Below are 17,787 nucleotides of genomic sequence, written 5' to 3'. Positions count from 1 at the left end.
TGGGTCTCCCTGGAGGGCGGGAGTTAATTCCCATTTGCCACCCCGAACCTTTTGAGCTCCTGAAGCCCAAAAGTCCAGGATGGTGCCTACCCCCTCCCCCACCCCAAATTTCCCTATAAAAATAGAGTTAAATTTACCTAGTTGCCATAACTTTCCTCCTTGCACCCTCCTGGCATGTGGAAATGATGCACCAGGAGACCGCCCTCAGTCTGCAATTGGGATGGCATGTAGACTCCCACCAGAGAGTCTGAGGTTTTTGGCCAACATGGGGACACAAATCCATGCCAAAACACATTTTTTAAACCCACTTTGGTGCAGATTTGGGGCCTGCCTGGAAACGTCCTCCATCTTCAGATGCACACATTTTGGGAAGAAGACAGAGGTCACTTCTACACTGCCATATATTCCAGTTCAAATGGAGATAATCTGGATTTTATATGACAGTGTAGAAGGGGCCTTAGGTTAATATAGGCCCCTTCTATACTGTCCTATATCCCAGGATCTGATCCCAGATTATTTGATTTAAACTTGATTATCTGAGTCTCCACTGCCAGATAATCTGGGATAAAATAATCTGGGATCAGATAATCTGGGATCAGATCCTGGGTATAGGGACAGTGTGGAAGGTGGGCCATAGAGGAGGACCAGCTTCATGGTGATGAAATGTTATAGATCTGATCTGGGTTAATATGGGGCAAGTCCACTTTAATGTAACCTTGCCTCAGGTTATCCAGAGTTAATCTCTAAGGTACTACAAATTTCCTTTCCATATTGATATTCCAGACTAACACAGCTATGTCTTTAAATTCTATACATTTTAAATTAAGTTACCGTTTAATACGTGGCTGATCTGTAAATACCGTTCTCATACTTGCTATGCTAAGTGTTCCTTTACTATGTCAAGATGTGAATGGTTTTCAACTATGTTTATTGGCATGCTATCTAAATATAATTTCTTACAGCCTAGATTAGGACAGGAGGGAAGGATGTTAGATGTAGGAGCAGTGCTCTGAAGTAAATTAGCCAACTCTGAAATACTTCTTTCAGTGTCAAAGACGAGACATTCTGGAGCCAGTTTTAATACGTTCAGTATATTTGAACAGTCCAGCAACTAGAGACATTAGACTGTCCCAACTAGTTTACTCACAGTATTGAGAACTTAATTTGAAGTCTGTTGAAATAAATGGAAGCCTGTCCATTGATTTGTCTGGGCTTTTGGCATGAGTCCCAGTGATATTACTTATGAATGGTGGTAGGGAAATATGTATGAGTTTGTTATTGCCTTAGCAACACATCAAGGCTGTGAAATTAGTGTCAGCTGCTACCACCAGAGATTCCTTTGATAAAGTTTCATAAAAGAATGTAAATATTGCTGTGCTGGATCACAGGTGACTATGTTCCTTCTGAGCCAGATAGATTCCCCTGGGAAATCTGGAATCACCTCATGTTCTATATTTAAAATAAAAAAAACTTTTAACATGCTTAATATCTATTTAATTAGGCTTGCATTCTTGTAGTCAGCCCAAACCCTTTCTTTGAAGTGTGGCATTATTAGGGTCAGTATCCATCCCTAAAGGTCTTAGGATTGTTTCTATATATGATTTATTTAATTCTGGGAACTAGTGTTCACCATGTGTAGACACATACATGCATGTATAGTTTACCCGAGGGATCCATTTCATTGAAGGATTATTTGCAAAACACTTAGGACTTGTAATGAAATATTTGTAATGTGAAGTGCTGCTGTTTAGGGTTCTAGCTATTCCATTTCATTGCAACTTGCCATCTTACTTAGATTTTCATTCCTCTTTCTAAACTGTTGGTCAGCATAGTGAAACCATTGAGCTGTGGAACTCTTAGCACTCAATTTAAGAATATGAAATTGATTTCGTCTATATAGCAATTGTCACAAAAAGCAATTTCAGCAGTTGGAGTTAGGAGACATATACATGTAGGCAAAGAAGTGTGCAAATAGTGCTGATTAGCTTTTAAAAATAGCTGCATTTTGAGCATTTGAGTGAATTCAGAATTTCATAGGACATGGGAAGAAATTAAACTGTGATAAGGTTTTTTGGGTTGGTTCGTGTTGGATTAGAGGTCTAGCACCCCCTTGGCCACTGAAGCCCATCTTGGGCAAGGCTTAAAGGACAGCAGTTTGACTGGCAAAGGGTATGGTAAATTAGACTTGTGTATTTGTATAGAATCATTATCCGTTTCTGTTTGTTTCATTTGTAAGGTCCCCGTTTTTGTTTTTGAGCGCCTCCCGAAAAAGGGGCACCTTTCCGAATGGGTGTTTTCATTCAGTATCCAAAAGTACGAACATTTTCGACCAATTGGCCACTATGGGCAGGCTTCCTCAGGCTCCCCTTTCCCCATGGTTTTAGGGCTAGAGGGGTTTTATAATGTTTGGGTCATCCCCCAATTTTTAGGGATTTTTTTCTTTCTATAAATAAAATCTCCTTAAAAACATTCCGCCCCTTTCCTCCAACTGGCCTTGCCCTCTATCTTCTCCAGGAGCAGCAGCAGTAGGGAGACAGGGCAGGGCACCATTCCTTCCTGCCAAATGTCAAAGATGCTCCACACGCCACACACACCCAGTGCCCAGCCCCATTATTTCAGGAGGTGAGGCATTCAGCATTCTTTTTATTATTATTATTATTATTATTATTATTATTATTATTATTATTAAACTTTATTTGTACCCCGCTAGCATCTCCTGAAGGACTCGATGCGGCTTACAAAGGCCAAGGCCTCAACACACAATATAACAATACAAAACAAAAAGCAAATTAAAAACAATTAAAACAGTATAAACAACAAGCAATAACAATACGCTAAAACACAATAGAACTGGGCCGGGCCAGAGTAATGGGTACAAGATTAAAAGTGCTGATGTGACAGGTGATATATAAGGCTTATAGGGCAAGTGCAGAGTGCGATATGCGATCTTAATTCTAATAAAGTGCTTATGGGACTTGGTATTGGAGATTTCCTATTAATCTGGGAAGGCACATTGGAACAGCCAGGTCTTCAAGTTCTTTCTGAAGACTGCCAATGTAGGGGCCTGTCTGAGATCCTTGGGGAGGGTGTTCCAGAGTTGGGGGGCCACCACAGAGAAGGTCCTGTCTCGTGTCCCCACCAACCGCGCTTGCGACGCAGGCGGGATCACGAGCAGGGCCTCTCCAGATGACTGAAGTGAACGCGTGGGTTCGTAGACGGAGATGCGGTCACGGAGGTAGGATGGTCCCAAACCGTTCAGGGCTTTGTAGGTAAGCACCTGCACCTTAAATTGGGCTCGGAAAATAAATGGCAGCCAGTGGAGCTCCTTAAACAGGAGGGTTGACCTCTCTCTGTAAGGGGCCCCAGTTAACATCCTGGCTGCCGCTCGTTGGACCAGTTGGAACTTCTGAGCCGTTTTCAAGGGCAGCCCCACATAAAGCACATTACAGTAGTCCAGTCTGGAGATGACCAAGGCATGGACCACCCCGGCCAGATCAGCCTTCACGAGGTACGGTCGCAGTTGGCGCACGAGTCTCAATTGTGCGAAGGCCCTCCCAGACACCGCCGCCGCCTGAGCCTCGAGCGTAAGTGATGAATCCAAGAGGACTCCCAGACTGCGGACCTGTGGCTTCAGGGGGAGTGTAACCCCGTCCAGCACAGGTTGCCACCCTATACCCCGGTCAGGGTATACGATCGACCAGGAGGACCTCTGTCTTGTCGGGATTGATCTTCAGCTTGTTCCTCCTCATCCTGATAGACACAGCGGCCAGGCACTCGTCCAGCACCCGAGAGGCCTTCTTGGAATTAGGTGGAAAAGAGTAGTAGAGTTGTGCGTCATCTGCATAGAGGTGACACCCAACTCCAAAACTCCGGATGACCTCTCCCAGCGGTTTCATGTAGATGTTAAAGAGCATGGGAGATAGAGCCTTGCGGGACCCCACAGCTCAAAGGCCAGGGGTCCGAGCAGGCGTCTCCCAGCTTCACCATCTGGGATTGACCCTCCAGGAAGGATCGGAGCCACAACAAAACCGTGCCCCCGAGACCCATCCCAGAGAGTCATCCCAGAAGGATACCATGATCGATGGTATCGAAAGCCGCTGAGATGTCCAAGAGAACCAACAGGGTCACACTCCCCCTGTGCAGCTCTCTACGGAGGTCATCCACCAAGGCGACCAAGGCTGTCTCGGTGCCGTGACCAGGCCTGAAACCAGACTGTGACTGATCTAGGTAGTTGATGTCATCTAGAAAGCCCTGGAACTGGGAGGCAACCACCCGCTCCAGCACCTTACCCAAGAAAGGGAGGTTGGAGATTGGTCTGAAGTTGTTCAGCTCCGTGGAGTCAAGGGAAACCTTTTTAAGGAGTGGACGAACCACAGCTTGTCTCAGGTAAGATGGAAAAATCCCCTGCTCCAACAATGCATTAATGATCAACACAAACCAATCAACCAGCCCCTCCCTGGCCGATTTAATTAGCCAAGACGGGCAAGGGTCCAGAGCCGACATGGTTGCCCTCACAGCCCCAAGGACCTCCACCACGTTCTCAGGAAGAACAAGCCTAAAAGAATCCCACAAAATTGGACAAGCAGATGCTTCAATCACCTCCCCTGGCACTGTGGTGAAATTGGAGTCGAGCTCAAGGCGTATCTGAGCGACACCGAGTTGCGAAATCGCAACACCGAGTTGCTGGGTCGTCAAAAGTCTCCTCCACCACAGGTGGCTGAAGGAGTTCCCCAACGACCCGAAACAACTCCGATGATCTATTTGCTGCAGACGCTATACGGGTAGTCATATAGGACTCCTTGGCTGCCCGTATAGCCACGGTATACACCCTAAGAAAGGCTGTAGCCCGTGCTCGGTCGGACACGTCCCGAGAACTCCTCCAAGTGCACTCTAGCCCCCTCCTCGTATGCTTCGTCACAGCCAGCTCCCCGGTGAACCAAGGAGACGGCTTGTCATGACTCAACGTGATGGGGCGTTTGGGAGCGATCGTATCTATCGCCCTGGTCACTTCCCTGTTATAGAGATCGACCAAGATGGCGACAGGATCGCCAGGCTCCATGGCAGGAAGAACCCCAAGATTCCTCAGGAATCCCTCCGGATCCATCAGTCTCCTGGGGCGGACAATCTTAATTTGTCCTCCACTCCTGCGGATGTTTAGGGTCACCGAAAGCCTAAAACTGACCAGATAATGATCAGACCATGACACAGGAAGGGTGTTTCCTCCGATTGGCCCAACAAGCAGGGCTCAGAGGGAAATAGCAATTATCACTGGGCCTCTGAGGACTGCCATGTGGCCCATTTCCTTCTGGGGGAGGGGTTCCCATTTTGTGCTCCTGTCTGAAACAAGAGGAATGAAAAAACAAATGAAACAGGACAAACGGGTACCACACACACCTCTATGATAAATGGCAGCCACAAATCCAGTTACGTTAGTTCAAATCAGACCTCTGTAACTTTCCATCCTTGGAATATTTTGGGGCCTGTCTTTCAGTATCGATTGGTAATATAATTGGTAGTAATAATAATAATAATAATAATAATAATAATAATAATAATAATAATAACCTTATTTTTATACCCCGCCCCATCTCCCCGGAGGGACTCGGAGCGGCTTACATGGGGCCATGCCCGACATAAAAGTACAATCACAGCAATAAAACAGTAAAAACAATTTTTCACATCAATAAGACATCAACATCAGTAAAACAGTCACAAAAATCAATATACTGCATAAAATATTAAAAACGGGAAGCTAAAAACAGATCTGGGCCAAAGTGTAAAAGACATCACATGGGAGAGGTAGTTTCATGGCTAAAATAATCAATAAAGTGCAAGTAATTATGGCCAGGCATCCTATTGTTGAGTGGGCAGATGATAAGCATGTATATGGATTTATTTATTTCGTGTCAAAAGCATTACATAACAAATACATTTTAAAATGATGAAAAAAAAGGAAATCACAAGCAACTAAATAGTTTTAGACCAAAAACGGGCAACAGCAACCGCATTGTCCGTAGCTTTAAACAACTCCTCTTCCGTGCATGAGGCAGGACATTGTGGGCAAGCATACATATGAGGAGTTGTTTGTTCTGCTCCACAGTCACACAAGGTGGAGGATTCCTCCAGGTAGTGCCACCTTGCCAAGTTGTCTTTAGATCTGCCCACTCCACTTCTGAGTCTGTTCAGGGACTTCAAAGTTGCCCATTCTTGGTTTACCCCTGGAGGAAGACCCTCATGGGGGGCCATCCAGTTAGAATTGCCAGGTTTAGCTGCCCAGAGGGACACCCTTGTAACGTTTCTTGTAAGCGGCCAATCTTTCCACACCCAAAAGCATTGGATGAATGGATGAATACCAAAGGTCTTTATCAAGACCATTGCTAACGATTATGTATATGGATGATCCATTAAAATGCAGGCTGTCCTGCAAAGTCATAATTATATTTACCCTTCCCTCCTGACCCAAATATGTACAAACATACCCTTGATATCTGCCTTAGCCTTTGGGTTTGGAAAAAATGTCTGCATATTTAATATGGTTATTATGGATGTGGCTGGATATTGAGGCACATGGATAAGATCAGGTGATAATCTAGAACACAGTTTTTCTTTTATCAAAACTGGTATGCCCTATTTATCTATTAACTACACTTCTAGCTAACACCCTCCCCCATCATGAGCTTAAGATAATGTATATGACTCTACTTTTTTCATGATAACTGAAAGAAAACTTAAATCAGGTCTTCCACAGACCTAGTCCAATACCATAACGATTAATTTCACTATACCCATATTTGCTTCTGGGATTTTGTGTCCCCTAAAGAAGCCTTAAGGCAATAAAAACTGCTTGGTTGTTGCTGTTTAGGGTTCTTCTCGAATACTTTCCAGATTATTTTGAGGTCATATACCCTTCATTGCTAATTAAGTGATATTAAATGTGAACCTAGGGGTACATTTTTCAATGTGTGGCTGTTGTGTGTAACCAAGGAGCCATATTATTCCATTCGTTATTCTATTCAGACTGAAACGTAAATTGTCCTGAAGAAGGGATCTGAACTATCCACTTCCCTTTCCATATTTTTGTTTAAGAAATCCAATCTGGATAGCTTCTAAAGCTTCTAAATTGGAAAACCACAGAGATATTCAAGTTACAAGAAGTCTTAATGAAACTTGAACATTTGTATTCACAGAAGGGTGTTCTCAAAATGTATAACATCTTAATGGAAATCTTATGTTATGATAAAAGTAAAAGGAAATTGGTTGTGGATTGAACAGAAGTTTCGCTATATAAAATGGAACTTCATTAGTAAAATTGCAGCAGTTTTTCACCCAATTAAATGCTGTTTCACTCTCTCCAGATTAAAAAGAATGTTTCATAATGTAACAGGTAACTCTTTGAGGTGCTGGGTGAAATATATGTTTGTGCAATGCTAGTGGGAAAACCAGGGAAGGGGTGTAAATATGGAAGTCATAATAGAAATAGATGCCGCAACAGAGCCACATTTCTTGTTAAACAATGGTTAAAAGCCAGGTTAGGGAAAATGTATACAGTAAACTCACTTCTCAGTTTATTACAATATCAATTGCCAGAAAGAGTGTTGCAATGTATTAGAAAAACAAGTTTGACATGATGATTTAATGTAGCCTGCCAGTTAGCAAAATGTTACTGAAAACAATGTTTTTGTTGGATCTACATTAAGCTGTCTGAATCTGTAAAAACTGAGTTACTCTTGATACTCTAATATTGCACTATAATCAGGTTTTTGAACTAAACTTGGAAGTCGTTTTCTAGTTTATTTTCACCGGCTTATTTTGAAATTATTTACAATTCTTTTACGTTTTGAATTGTACTATGCTTATATTGTAATTCACTAGAGTACCAGAGTTTTTAAAGGCAATTTTGGAATATAACAAACAAACAAACAAACAAATGGTGTGCAGTCTACAGTGGGATTGTTGAAAATGAGCAACCTACTTTATAAAGGCGCGAGGACCTTCCACTTGCATTAGAGCAGATTTGGAACCAAGGTCAGAATCCAATACTGGCAATATCTTGGTAAAATCTTCTGCATGGGGATGTATCATGCTCCCTTGCATAACTATCTTGCCTAATCCAATGCACTTCTCCTCTGGTAGGTTGAAATGGCCACTGGTTATTTTTTATTTGGTGGTGGGAGTGTCGCTGGAGGCACTCACTTGGCTGTGTGATGGCTATGCTGTTCTGACTGCATCTGGATGCTATCATCAGACGAAGAGATTCAGTATCATTCTGCTGACAGGGCCTTTCACTATGCCACTCATTCACTGACTGTAATTTTTGCATTTAAAAATGATAGATGCATATCTAAACAAATTGAATTAATGCAGTTTGAAACCACTTTAACAGTCATGGCTGATGTTATGGAATTCTAGGAATTGCAGTTTGGTGGGGCGCCTTCAACTTTTTGCAAAGAAGGATAAAACTTTGTTAAACTACAAGCTCACATAACTCCATAGCATTTGGCCATGGGAGTTAAAGGCTGGATCCACATTGCCATATAATTCAGTTTCAGAAGGCATATTAACTGCATTGAACTGGATAATATGAGACAACACTGTCACATAACCTAGTTCAATGTGGTTAATCTACATTCCAAAACTAGAGTATATGGCAGTGTAGATCCAGCCAAAGTGGTGTCACACCACATTAATTCTACATTATAGGTGCACCCAGAGAGAAAGGACCTTATCCCAATCTAATTTTTCCTGGGTTTTTTTTTGCAACCATCTTTGTACGCTGGCAAAACGGATTATAACAGAGGCCTTCCCATGATGCACAGCCACTACAGTGGCTGCCCGTGGAAATCCATCTTGCTAGCGTGCGAAGACAGAGAGAGGAGACAATTTTCAGAAGTCGGGTGTTCTCTGACTCCTGATTGAAAAAAGTGGTGGGAAGAGGAGGATAGCTGGAAGAAGATGGGGAAATGTTATAGGGTGGCTTGCCATCCCCAAAGATGGATCTTGCCCCGGTTAAGCCAGGTACCCATTCTTAAGGACGCGTTTCCCCACTTTCCTCCACTTTGACCCCTTTATCTCCTGTGAGATATAGTCCACAGGCAGATTTCTGATCTCGCAGTCTGGCTTGTGTATTTGAAGTTATCCTAGTTTAGGTTTTTGCAGCAATATTTCCATACCACCATACAGATGATTTTTTTATCGTGTCAGAAGTGATTTAGTGTGAGATGATTGGCTGTCTACAGCGACGTTGCCCATGGGACGGCCGGATGTGTTACCATCCTGCTGGGAGGCTTCTCTCATGTCCCCGCAAGCTAGAGCTGACAGATGGGAGCTCACCCTGTCTCGCAGATTCAAACTGGCAACCTTCAGGTCAGCAACCCAATCTTCAGGTCAGCAGTCCAGCTGGCGCAATGGTTTAACCCATTGTTCTACCACAGCTCTATACAGATGATTACAATAGAAAGAAAATATTGACTTCCATATTGGCCTGAATTCAAACATATCATCATCAGCAACAACAGCAAACAACATACAGCCCGGAAAACATACAACCACCCAACAACAACATAAATGGTACTTTTCTGTTTTTATTTTCATCTAGCACTTCCAGACCATGTTGAAGACTAAGCTAAATGTCCTAACTCTTCGAAAGGAGCCTCTCCCTGCTGTAATCTTTCATGAGCCTGAAGCTATAGAATTATGTACCACAACTCCATTAATGAAGACCCGGGCACATGCTGGATGCAAGGTATGTAGCCATTTATAGCCTAATCTACCTATCAGCAATGGAAATAAGGAAACAATGTGGCATGTTGTGTGTGTCTGAAAAAATCCCATGTAAATGAGTTTGTAGAACTCTGGAAGCCACCCCGAGTCCCCTTGGGAAGAGAGGGTGGGCTAGAAATAAAGATTATTATTGGTGTTGTTAGAACAGCAAATTTAACCTTTTTTACATGCATAAATTTGACTGGCAATATTGGGGATGTGTTAGTCCAGAAAAGATCCGTGATTTCCTGACATCTCCAATTACTCTCCTTAGATAAGTTGCAAAAGATCCTTTTGCCTGAACAGCTGGAAACCCGCTGGTGATTGAGTAGAAAATGGTGACATAGTTGGACTGCTTGGTGTGACTTTATATAAGACTTCTTGTCCCGATTTTTAGAAATATATTTTCTCCTATAACATAATTGTCCAACTAAAGGAAATTTTAGTATATTTATTTGATTTTGCCTGCAGAACACACACATCATATAAATGCATCATATAAATGCAGAGCTTTTCAGCACTCCAGCCCAGCTGCTCTTGGACATTAGGGGGCCTTTGAGAAGGCCATGGAAGAGGGCATGGAAGACTATGGGGCACATGGAAATTGCTGAAATTAACCTTCCCTCTTCTTTACACAAGCTGGAATCTTTCCTAAATCACAGTCTGTTTCTTTGCACTGGATGCAAGCCACTAACTTTAGTCACCATTTTAGTGCTGTGTTTGCTCTTTCTGTCAAGAAATAATGTAAAAAGCCCATGCGTTAATGAGCAGAACAATTTGCGTGTTTATACAGTCTGCTCAGATTTTATTTAAATTTCACTTAACTCTCATGAGATAATGCAGCTGTTGCAGAATTAATAGGATTATTTGGGATTTGTACTCTTGTCATGTCATTAAACCGATGATATGAGGTATTAGACAGTGGAGTGGACAATCTTGGAATATAGTGGATGACAACTGGTTAGAGGTTTTGAATCATAACAGAACATTCTCAAGAGCCGCTTCTGTATTACAAAACTTACATAGAAGACCTACAATGTAGTCCTCCTAGAACATTATCACCTCCTCTGTATCAAACAGTATTGTTAATTTTAGCCACCTGCAACTTACAGTTTTCCTTCTGTATACAGAATGCTTTCAGGGAATGTCCCCAACCACAAATATATTGATTTTTGCCATTAGATTATTTTTTGTCCTAACCAATGCAATATACTGGCACAAAAAGTATTTCATATTGATGAGGAAGCTTCACATGCTGGAGTGAATATGAAATGCAATTGGGTTGCTGTGAGTTTTTCAGGCTGTATGGCCATGTTCCAGTAGCATTCCCTCCTAACATTTCACCTGCATCTGTGACAAGCTTCCTCAGATGTTTGTTCAGAGGTCTGAGGGTTCTTACCAGATATAGGTGAAACGTCAGGATAGAATGCTACTGGAACATGGCCATGCACCCAGAAAAACTCACAGCAACCTAGTGATTCCAGCCACGAAAGCCTTTGATAATACATTCAAATGCAATAGTCTGCTTGTTTATCAATAAAATTAACTTTCATTGTGGGTAGGGACATTAGTCTTATCCATATTTTGGAATTTGTTTGTATTAAAATTTCCTTGAAACAATATTTGTTTGTTTTTTTTTAATTTTTTTATTGATTTTGGGATGAATTCCCTGAACAGTTGGTTATGTGAGACACACTTTATTTTGCAAATTTAAACATTCATTTTGCTGTTTTTTCTATATACAGAAATATATGCTGAAATACTTTGGAATTCTCAGTAGGGTGCAGAATGAGGGGGGTTTTGTTCCTGATATATGCCTTCAAGTCGGCTTTATTATAACCCTATCATTTATCTTTCCTTGCAAGATTTATTCAGAGAAGGTTGCAAGTCTGAGTGATCACCTGTCAGGGATCTTGTAGAAGTGGCTTTTCTGTATTGATTGGAATTGGACGAATTGACTTTGATAATCTTTCCAATTCCACGATTCATTGATGACATGGTGAGGGTGTGTCTGTCCCTGACTGCAAAGGCATATATGACAGAGGGCAGGTATTTGGTGTGGGGAACAAATGACACTTTTTGTGATTGTTTGCAAGTCAGTTCCTGGCATGTTCAGTAAACTGTGACATTCAAATGCATCTATACATTATTTTGCTTACGATTACTTGCACTGGATCGAGTGGTTTGAACTTCACTAAGATCTAAAACATAGCAAACTGTGTTCCTGTTCTTGGCACAGTTGTTTATCACGCAGCTAAGTCAACAGGCTTGGCCCTTTTACTTCATCTGTATTTGTTTTTAACTGATGTGTTAAGCTCTGTTTTTGGATACTGGTAGAAGAACAGCACAGGTTGCTATGAAAACAGAATGGTAAATCCTGGACAGAGGGGAAAAAATATGCTGATTCATCATGCCCCTGTAAATATCAAATTGCCAGAAAGAAAGTTATGATTGGGAACGTGGCCACATTGAGAACAGATGTCTCAGTGTGCCTGTTTGGCATTGACTGGTATCCTAATTATTTATTGATTTCCAAAATGTTAGCACATATTGTGCGAAATTTGTTGGTCTGGTATAATGATTATCCTCAGCGGCAAACACGTCCTTTCTGTTTTAGAGAACAATAATTAGATTTTAATCTATTGGAATTCTTAATATTAAGAGCAATGTGTTCATGCTGGTTTGTGGGGACTAGTTATATTGGGCAGAGACTAAAAAGGTCTGAATTACGACTATATTATATCAGGTATTGCCTCAAAGCTGCAGCTGATTGTCCTTTTTGACCCCTTTACACCAGGGCTGGCACACACAAGCTCTTGGCACCTTTCCATTAGCACTTCTGTCCCAGCCATTTTCCGTAATACAACTGTGATTGGTGTATTTCCAAATGTTTAATTTGCAACAGGAATGGGTACAATTGCTAAGGCTGGACATCCCCCAGTGTGTATTAACAGAGATTTATTCACTACAGTTCTCTGAGACCTGGAGTTGTATATAACAACATTTCAGTCAAAGAAAAAGATTTTTTTTTGTATTTCAGCAAGTAAGGCTATATAATAAAATATATTACTGTTAAAATATATATGTTAAAATCATACAGCTTTCAAAGCAAATATGAAAGTCACTGGGTAAGCTTGATGTTACAAACTCTTATTATGGAATGGTTGTGATCAAAACATTGAGTAGCTACATGTATGGCACTTTCAGACAGCACAAAAACATGGGTTGAAGAGGGAGGACAAAAAAAAACCAAAAAAAAAACCAGGACCTGAGAGCAGATCCCAACACGGACCTGTGGATCCCGGGATTTCTTCCCCCGCCATCCTCACAGGCCTCCTCTGTCTTGAAACAAGATGGAGGGCGGATGGGGGACATTCGGTAGAAGTTTTTGATTTATGTGCTGAACCGTATATGCGCTCATGCAAATATCTTAATATAAATATCAGCAGATGTGCAAGTGCGCATATGAGGTTCAGCATATAATGGAGTGCATTTTTTAAAAAAACTTCCACCGGATTTCTCCCTTCCCATAATTGTTTATTAAACCTCTGTTTAATATTATACAGTTTAAAAAGAGTTCCAGAGAGTTCTAATAGCTCTCTATTTGTGCTTCCTTTGAATCAGCTGTGTGTCCATTTCACAGCCCAATTAGCTGATCGGCTGTATTGGGCTTTTAAAAAGCAGACGTGCTGGAGCAGTCTCCACAATGGGGAGGGAAGGAAATCATGTATTTTTGGCGAGTGCAGAGATATACAGTGATGCAAATATGTATATTCTTTGGCCGGAATATTCTTTGGCCGAAAAAAGTTTTTTTTTATCCTGTGTTTTTTTGCATTGCAGCAAACCAGCACGCATTTAGCACTAACGTCATATAGCCATTTCCCTTTTTAACACAGGAAATCCAATATTTTAAGTACTGTGTAGGTAGGCCCTGTGTTACCAAGAACCCACTAGGAAGGACTGAATGCAAGTAAAGTAACTGTTTTACAATGCAGTGTGAGCTGTGGTTGTGTAATGGGTTAAACCCTTGTGCCGGCTGAACTGCTGACCTGAAGGTTGGTGGATCAAATCCACGAGATAGGGTAAGCTCCCATCTGTCAGCCCTAGCTTCCCATGCAGGGACATGAGAGTAGCCTCCCAGCAGGATAGTAGCACATCCGGGGATCCACTGGGCAATGTCTTTATAGATGGCTGATTCTCTCACACCAGAAGCAACTTGCAGTATGTTCTCAATTCGCTTCTGACATGATAAAAATAATGTGTGATCTCTTTAGTCATCGATTTGATATCCAAGGTATAAATGTGGGCAAAACGTCAGGAGAGAATGCTTCTGGAAGAAGGCCATACAGCCTGGAAAATGCACAACAACCCACTATCCAAGATTTCACTTACCCATACTCAAGTATAGTGAAAAATGCAAGGTTTGCTATTATCCACAGTTTCAGTTATCCATAGGGGTCTTTGGAACATCTCCCCTGCAGATACTATACTCCAGAGCATTTTGGTTTATACCAAAGGTAGGCAACTGTGGCTCTTCAAGTGCTTTGAACTGCAACTACCACAATTGCTCACCATAACCTAGGTTAATTAAGACTGATAGAAGTTGGAGGTTGAAAATACTTGGAAAGCTACAGCAGCCTATTTCTGGTTTATTGAGACATCAGCTCCTCTCTCTTCTCTCTTATCCATGAAGTCATTACTAAATAATGACCATGTTGGAGTGCTTCTTCTGAATTGTGTTTTTTCTGATGCACCCGTTACGCAAATACAAAGAGACAGAGGTTAAAAAGGTTGTCTGTAACTTGTGAGGTTGTTGTCACAAGTTCAACACTTTTATTAAATTCTTCTAAGTGAAGGAAGTGTTGTACAGTGACCAAAGTCAGTTCTTGTTTCAGTCGAGTGTGTAGTCAGTCACCCTTTTCAAGAAGCAAATGTTGTTTGTCTTGTTTCCATTGCACCGGCTGACATGTTCATTTATACTCGGATTGACACTTGCCTAGATTTTGAGCAGCATAAACTGAAGAAAGTTCCCGAAGTGTGTTTGCAGTCATCCAGATGCCAATCTTTCAGTTTGTAAAATAGCATCTGCGTTGTGTATGCCTTTGTTTGGAAAAACACTAACTTTAAGCTTTCGGTTTGCTTCAGCAAGCCATGCAATATTGATTGACACTGGAGAATAGACTAATTTGTGATATGACAGTTGAGTTCTTTTGAAATGCAGTGTCAGGTTATTTTTATAATAGCACCAAAATGCTGATTTCTAAAATTTACAAATCCAGCCATTATTGTTATTTTTAAGGAGAAAATCTCCAAACTGTAAGATTCTGTGATCACAGGAGATATTGTGTTCTGAATTGGGAAGTGATGAGTGTCTTTTTCTGTGCATTTACATATGGACCTATGTTAAGGGCATATATTAAATTTGTAGGCCTATTCTACAGAAATCCAGACGGTGATGAAGTGGAAAGTTCAGTGTGCAAGGTATTTTTAATGCAGTGCAAAATCAACATTTATTGATTCAATACACCTGTTCTAAATAGAGTCAACCACTGGATGTAGACCTTTAGCATGTAACCAAAAACTTACAGTCAGTGCAGAATATATTATTTCTGGAAAATTTCTCACAAATAGAAGATGAAGTGACCGTATCTCATCTAACTTTGGATTACTTTTGTGAATTCACACAACTGAATGCTCTTCCTCATAGAAAATTAGCTCTTTCAAAAATGGGAGCAAGAGTTCTAGCCTTGTTTTCCAACCAGGAGTGTGTTTCTACTTGCATAATAGCTTTTAGAAATGGACCCCTTATTTACTTGCTTAAGGATACTTTTTATACTGCTTTTCATTTCAACATGATTCCCAAAGTGGTTCACCTTAAAACCAATATAGTGTACTATAAAACCAACTGCTAAAATAATAAAGCAAGAGTACAAAAAGGTAACACAATTATTTTTAACAATTAATGGTCAGAAGGTCAATGACCTTAGCTTAAATCTAATTGTGAATCCCAATTCAAACAGGGCTTTGAATCAATTCCTCAATAGTAACTCAATAGGTAAAGGCAAAGGTTTTCCCCTGACATTAAGTCTAGTCGATTTGGACTCTGGGGGTTGGTGCTCATCTCCATTTCTATTATTTATTTATTTATTTATTTATATTCCGCCCTTCTCACCCCGAAGGGGACTCAGGGCGGATTACAATGAACACATATATGGCAAACATTCAATGCCAACAGACAAACAACGTTCAGTTTTAGACAGACAGAGAGGCATTTAACATCTTTCCAGCTTCACGATTTCGGCCACAGGGGGAGCTGTTGCTTCACCGTCCATTGGTGGCTGTTCTTCCTCATTCTTTTCCTCGTGTTTTTGCTGGCAGTTTTATGGTGTTGTAGATTAGTTAAATTAGCCTCCCGCATAAAGCGTACCTAAATTTTCCCTACTTGACAGATGCAACTGTCTTTCGGGGCTGCATAGGTCAACAGCAAGCCGGGGCTATTTTTTTTTAATGGTCGGAGGTTTAACCCGACCCGGGCTTCGAACTCATGACCTCTCGGTCTAAGCTGAAGAGCTGGCGTTGTCTGTAGATGCTTCCAAGTCATGTGGCTGGCGTGACTGCATGGAGTGCCGTTACCTTCCCGCTGACCGATTGATCTACTCACATTTGCATGTTTTTGAACTGCTAGGCTGGTAGGAGCTGGGGCTAACAGCGGGAGTTCACCCCGCTATCCAGATTCGAATTGCAGACCTTTCAGTCAGCAAATTCAGTAGCTCAGCAGTTTAACCCGCTGTGCCACCGGTGTAACTCAATAACAATGTACAGTAGAGTCTCACTTATCCGACATTCGCTTATCCAACGTTCTGGATTATCCAACGCATTTTGTAGTCAATGTTTTCAATACATCGTGATATTTTGGTGCTAAATTTGTAAATACAGTAATCACTACATAGCATTACTGCGCATTGAACTACTTTTTCTGTCAAATTTGTTGTTAAACATGATGTTTTGGTGCTTAATTTGTAAAATCATAACCTAATTTTATGTTTAATAGGCTTTTCCTTAATTCCTCCTTATTATCCAACATATTCACTTATCCAACGTTCTGCCGGCCCGTTTATGTTGGATAAGTAAGACTCTACTGTATTACCTTTTTTATATTTTAAATGTTAGATTTTAAAATATGAACACAATGAAAGAGAGTAAGAGAAAATAAAAGGAAGAAAGAAAAATGCAGGGGGAGACTAAGGGATATGAATGTAGGCTAGGCATATACAATAATAAAAATTAATGGTTTGCCCCCCAAATATGTATTTTTTCAGAGCTGACCTTTTCAAAATATACGTTTATGTTTTACTAAAACAGTCAGATCTTAGAACAATGGAAGGTGTATATTCGTCTTTTGTTTGCTGCAGTGTCCAAATCTGTCCCATTATGTTTCATGAACGTGTAAGTGGTTGTCCACTGAATCAGCCTGGCGGCTAGATGGTGTCTGCATGACCCAGAGACACTTGAACTGGTTCCGTGCCACTGGGCCACCACCCTTACCTTGCCCCCATTGTTCTGAGCTTTATGATGCTTAACTGGGCGCAAAAAAGTCGGTCACTGCTTGGTGCCTGTAATGATGATAGCTAGAATGACAAAGCAATGTGAGAAAAGGAAGGGCGGGGGGAAGAGGTATTGAGGAGAGGGGAAGTAGAGGCCATTGCTTCCTTCTTTTCCCTTTCTCTTCCCCCTCTTTTTTCTGGTTGTCTTGTTGCTTTGGCCAATGTTATTATAGGCATTGAGTGGTGACCAGCACCATTTCCATGCCTAGTGGATAGCAAATGTCAGAACGACAGGGCAAGGTAGGTGCCTGAGCCCAGGGAAAGCAGCATGGTTGTGTAAATAATAAGCACAGCCATGGCCACTTCCTAAATAAGAAGTGTCTCAACTGTTTACATTGGCCCAAAATACAGATGAACCCCAATACTTCACAGAGGCTCCAGAATATCCCAGAACCTTTCTAAACGTGGGACAAGGGCATGTTAC

At 41.4% G+C, this 17,787-nt stretch overlaps 1 protein-coding gene across 1 annotated transcript in view; it reads left to right on the top strand.

Annotated features, from left to right (window-relative positions):
• pid1 (phosphotyrosine interaction domain containing 1) overlaps positions 1-17,787 on the top strand; it is a 126,899-nt gene that overhangs the window by 38,052 nt on the left and 71,060 nt on the right. The window contains exon 2 of the mRNA XM_062976615.1: positions 9,596-9,742. Coding sequence (XP_062832685.1) covers positions 9,596-9,742 — 147 coding nt within the window. The remainder of the gene's footprint in view (positions 1-9,595; positions 9,743-17,787) is intronic.

Source organism: Anolis carolinensis, chromosome 3, assembly GCF_035594765.1.
Source record: "Anolis carolinensis isolate JA03-04 chromosome 3, rAnoCar3.1.pri, whole genome shotgun sequence".
Classification (NCBI taxonomy): Eukaryota; Metazoa; Chordata; class Lepidosauria; order Squamata; family Dactyloidae; genus Anolis; species Anolis carolinensis.
This window is presented reverse-complemented; position numbering and strand designations above follow the sequence as displayed.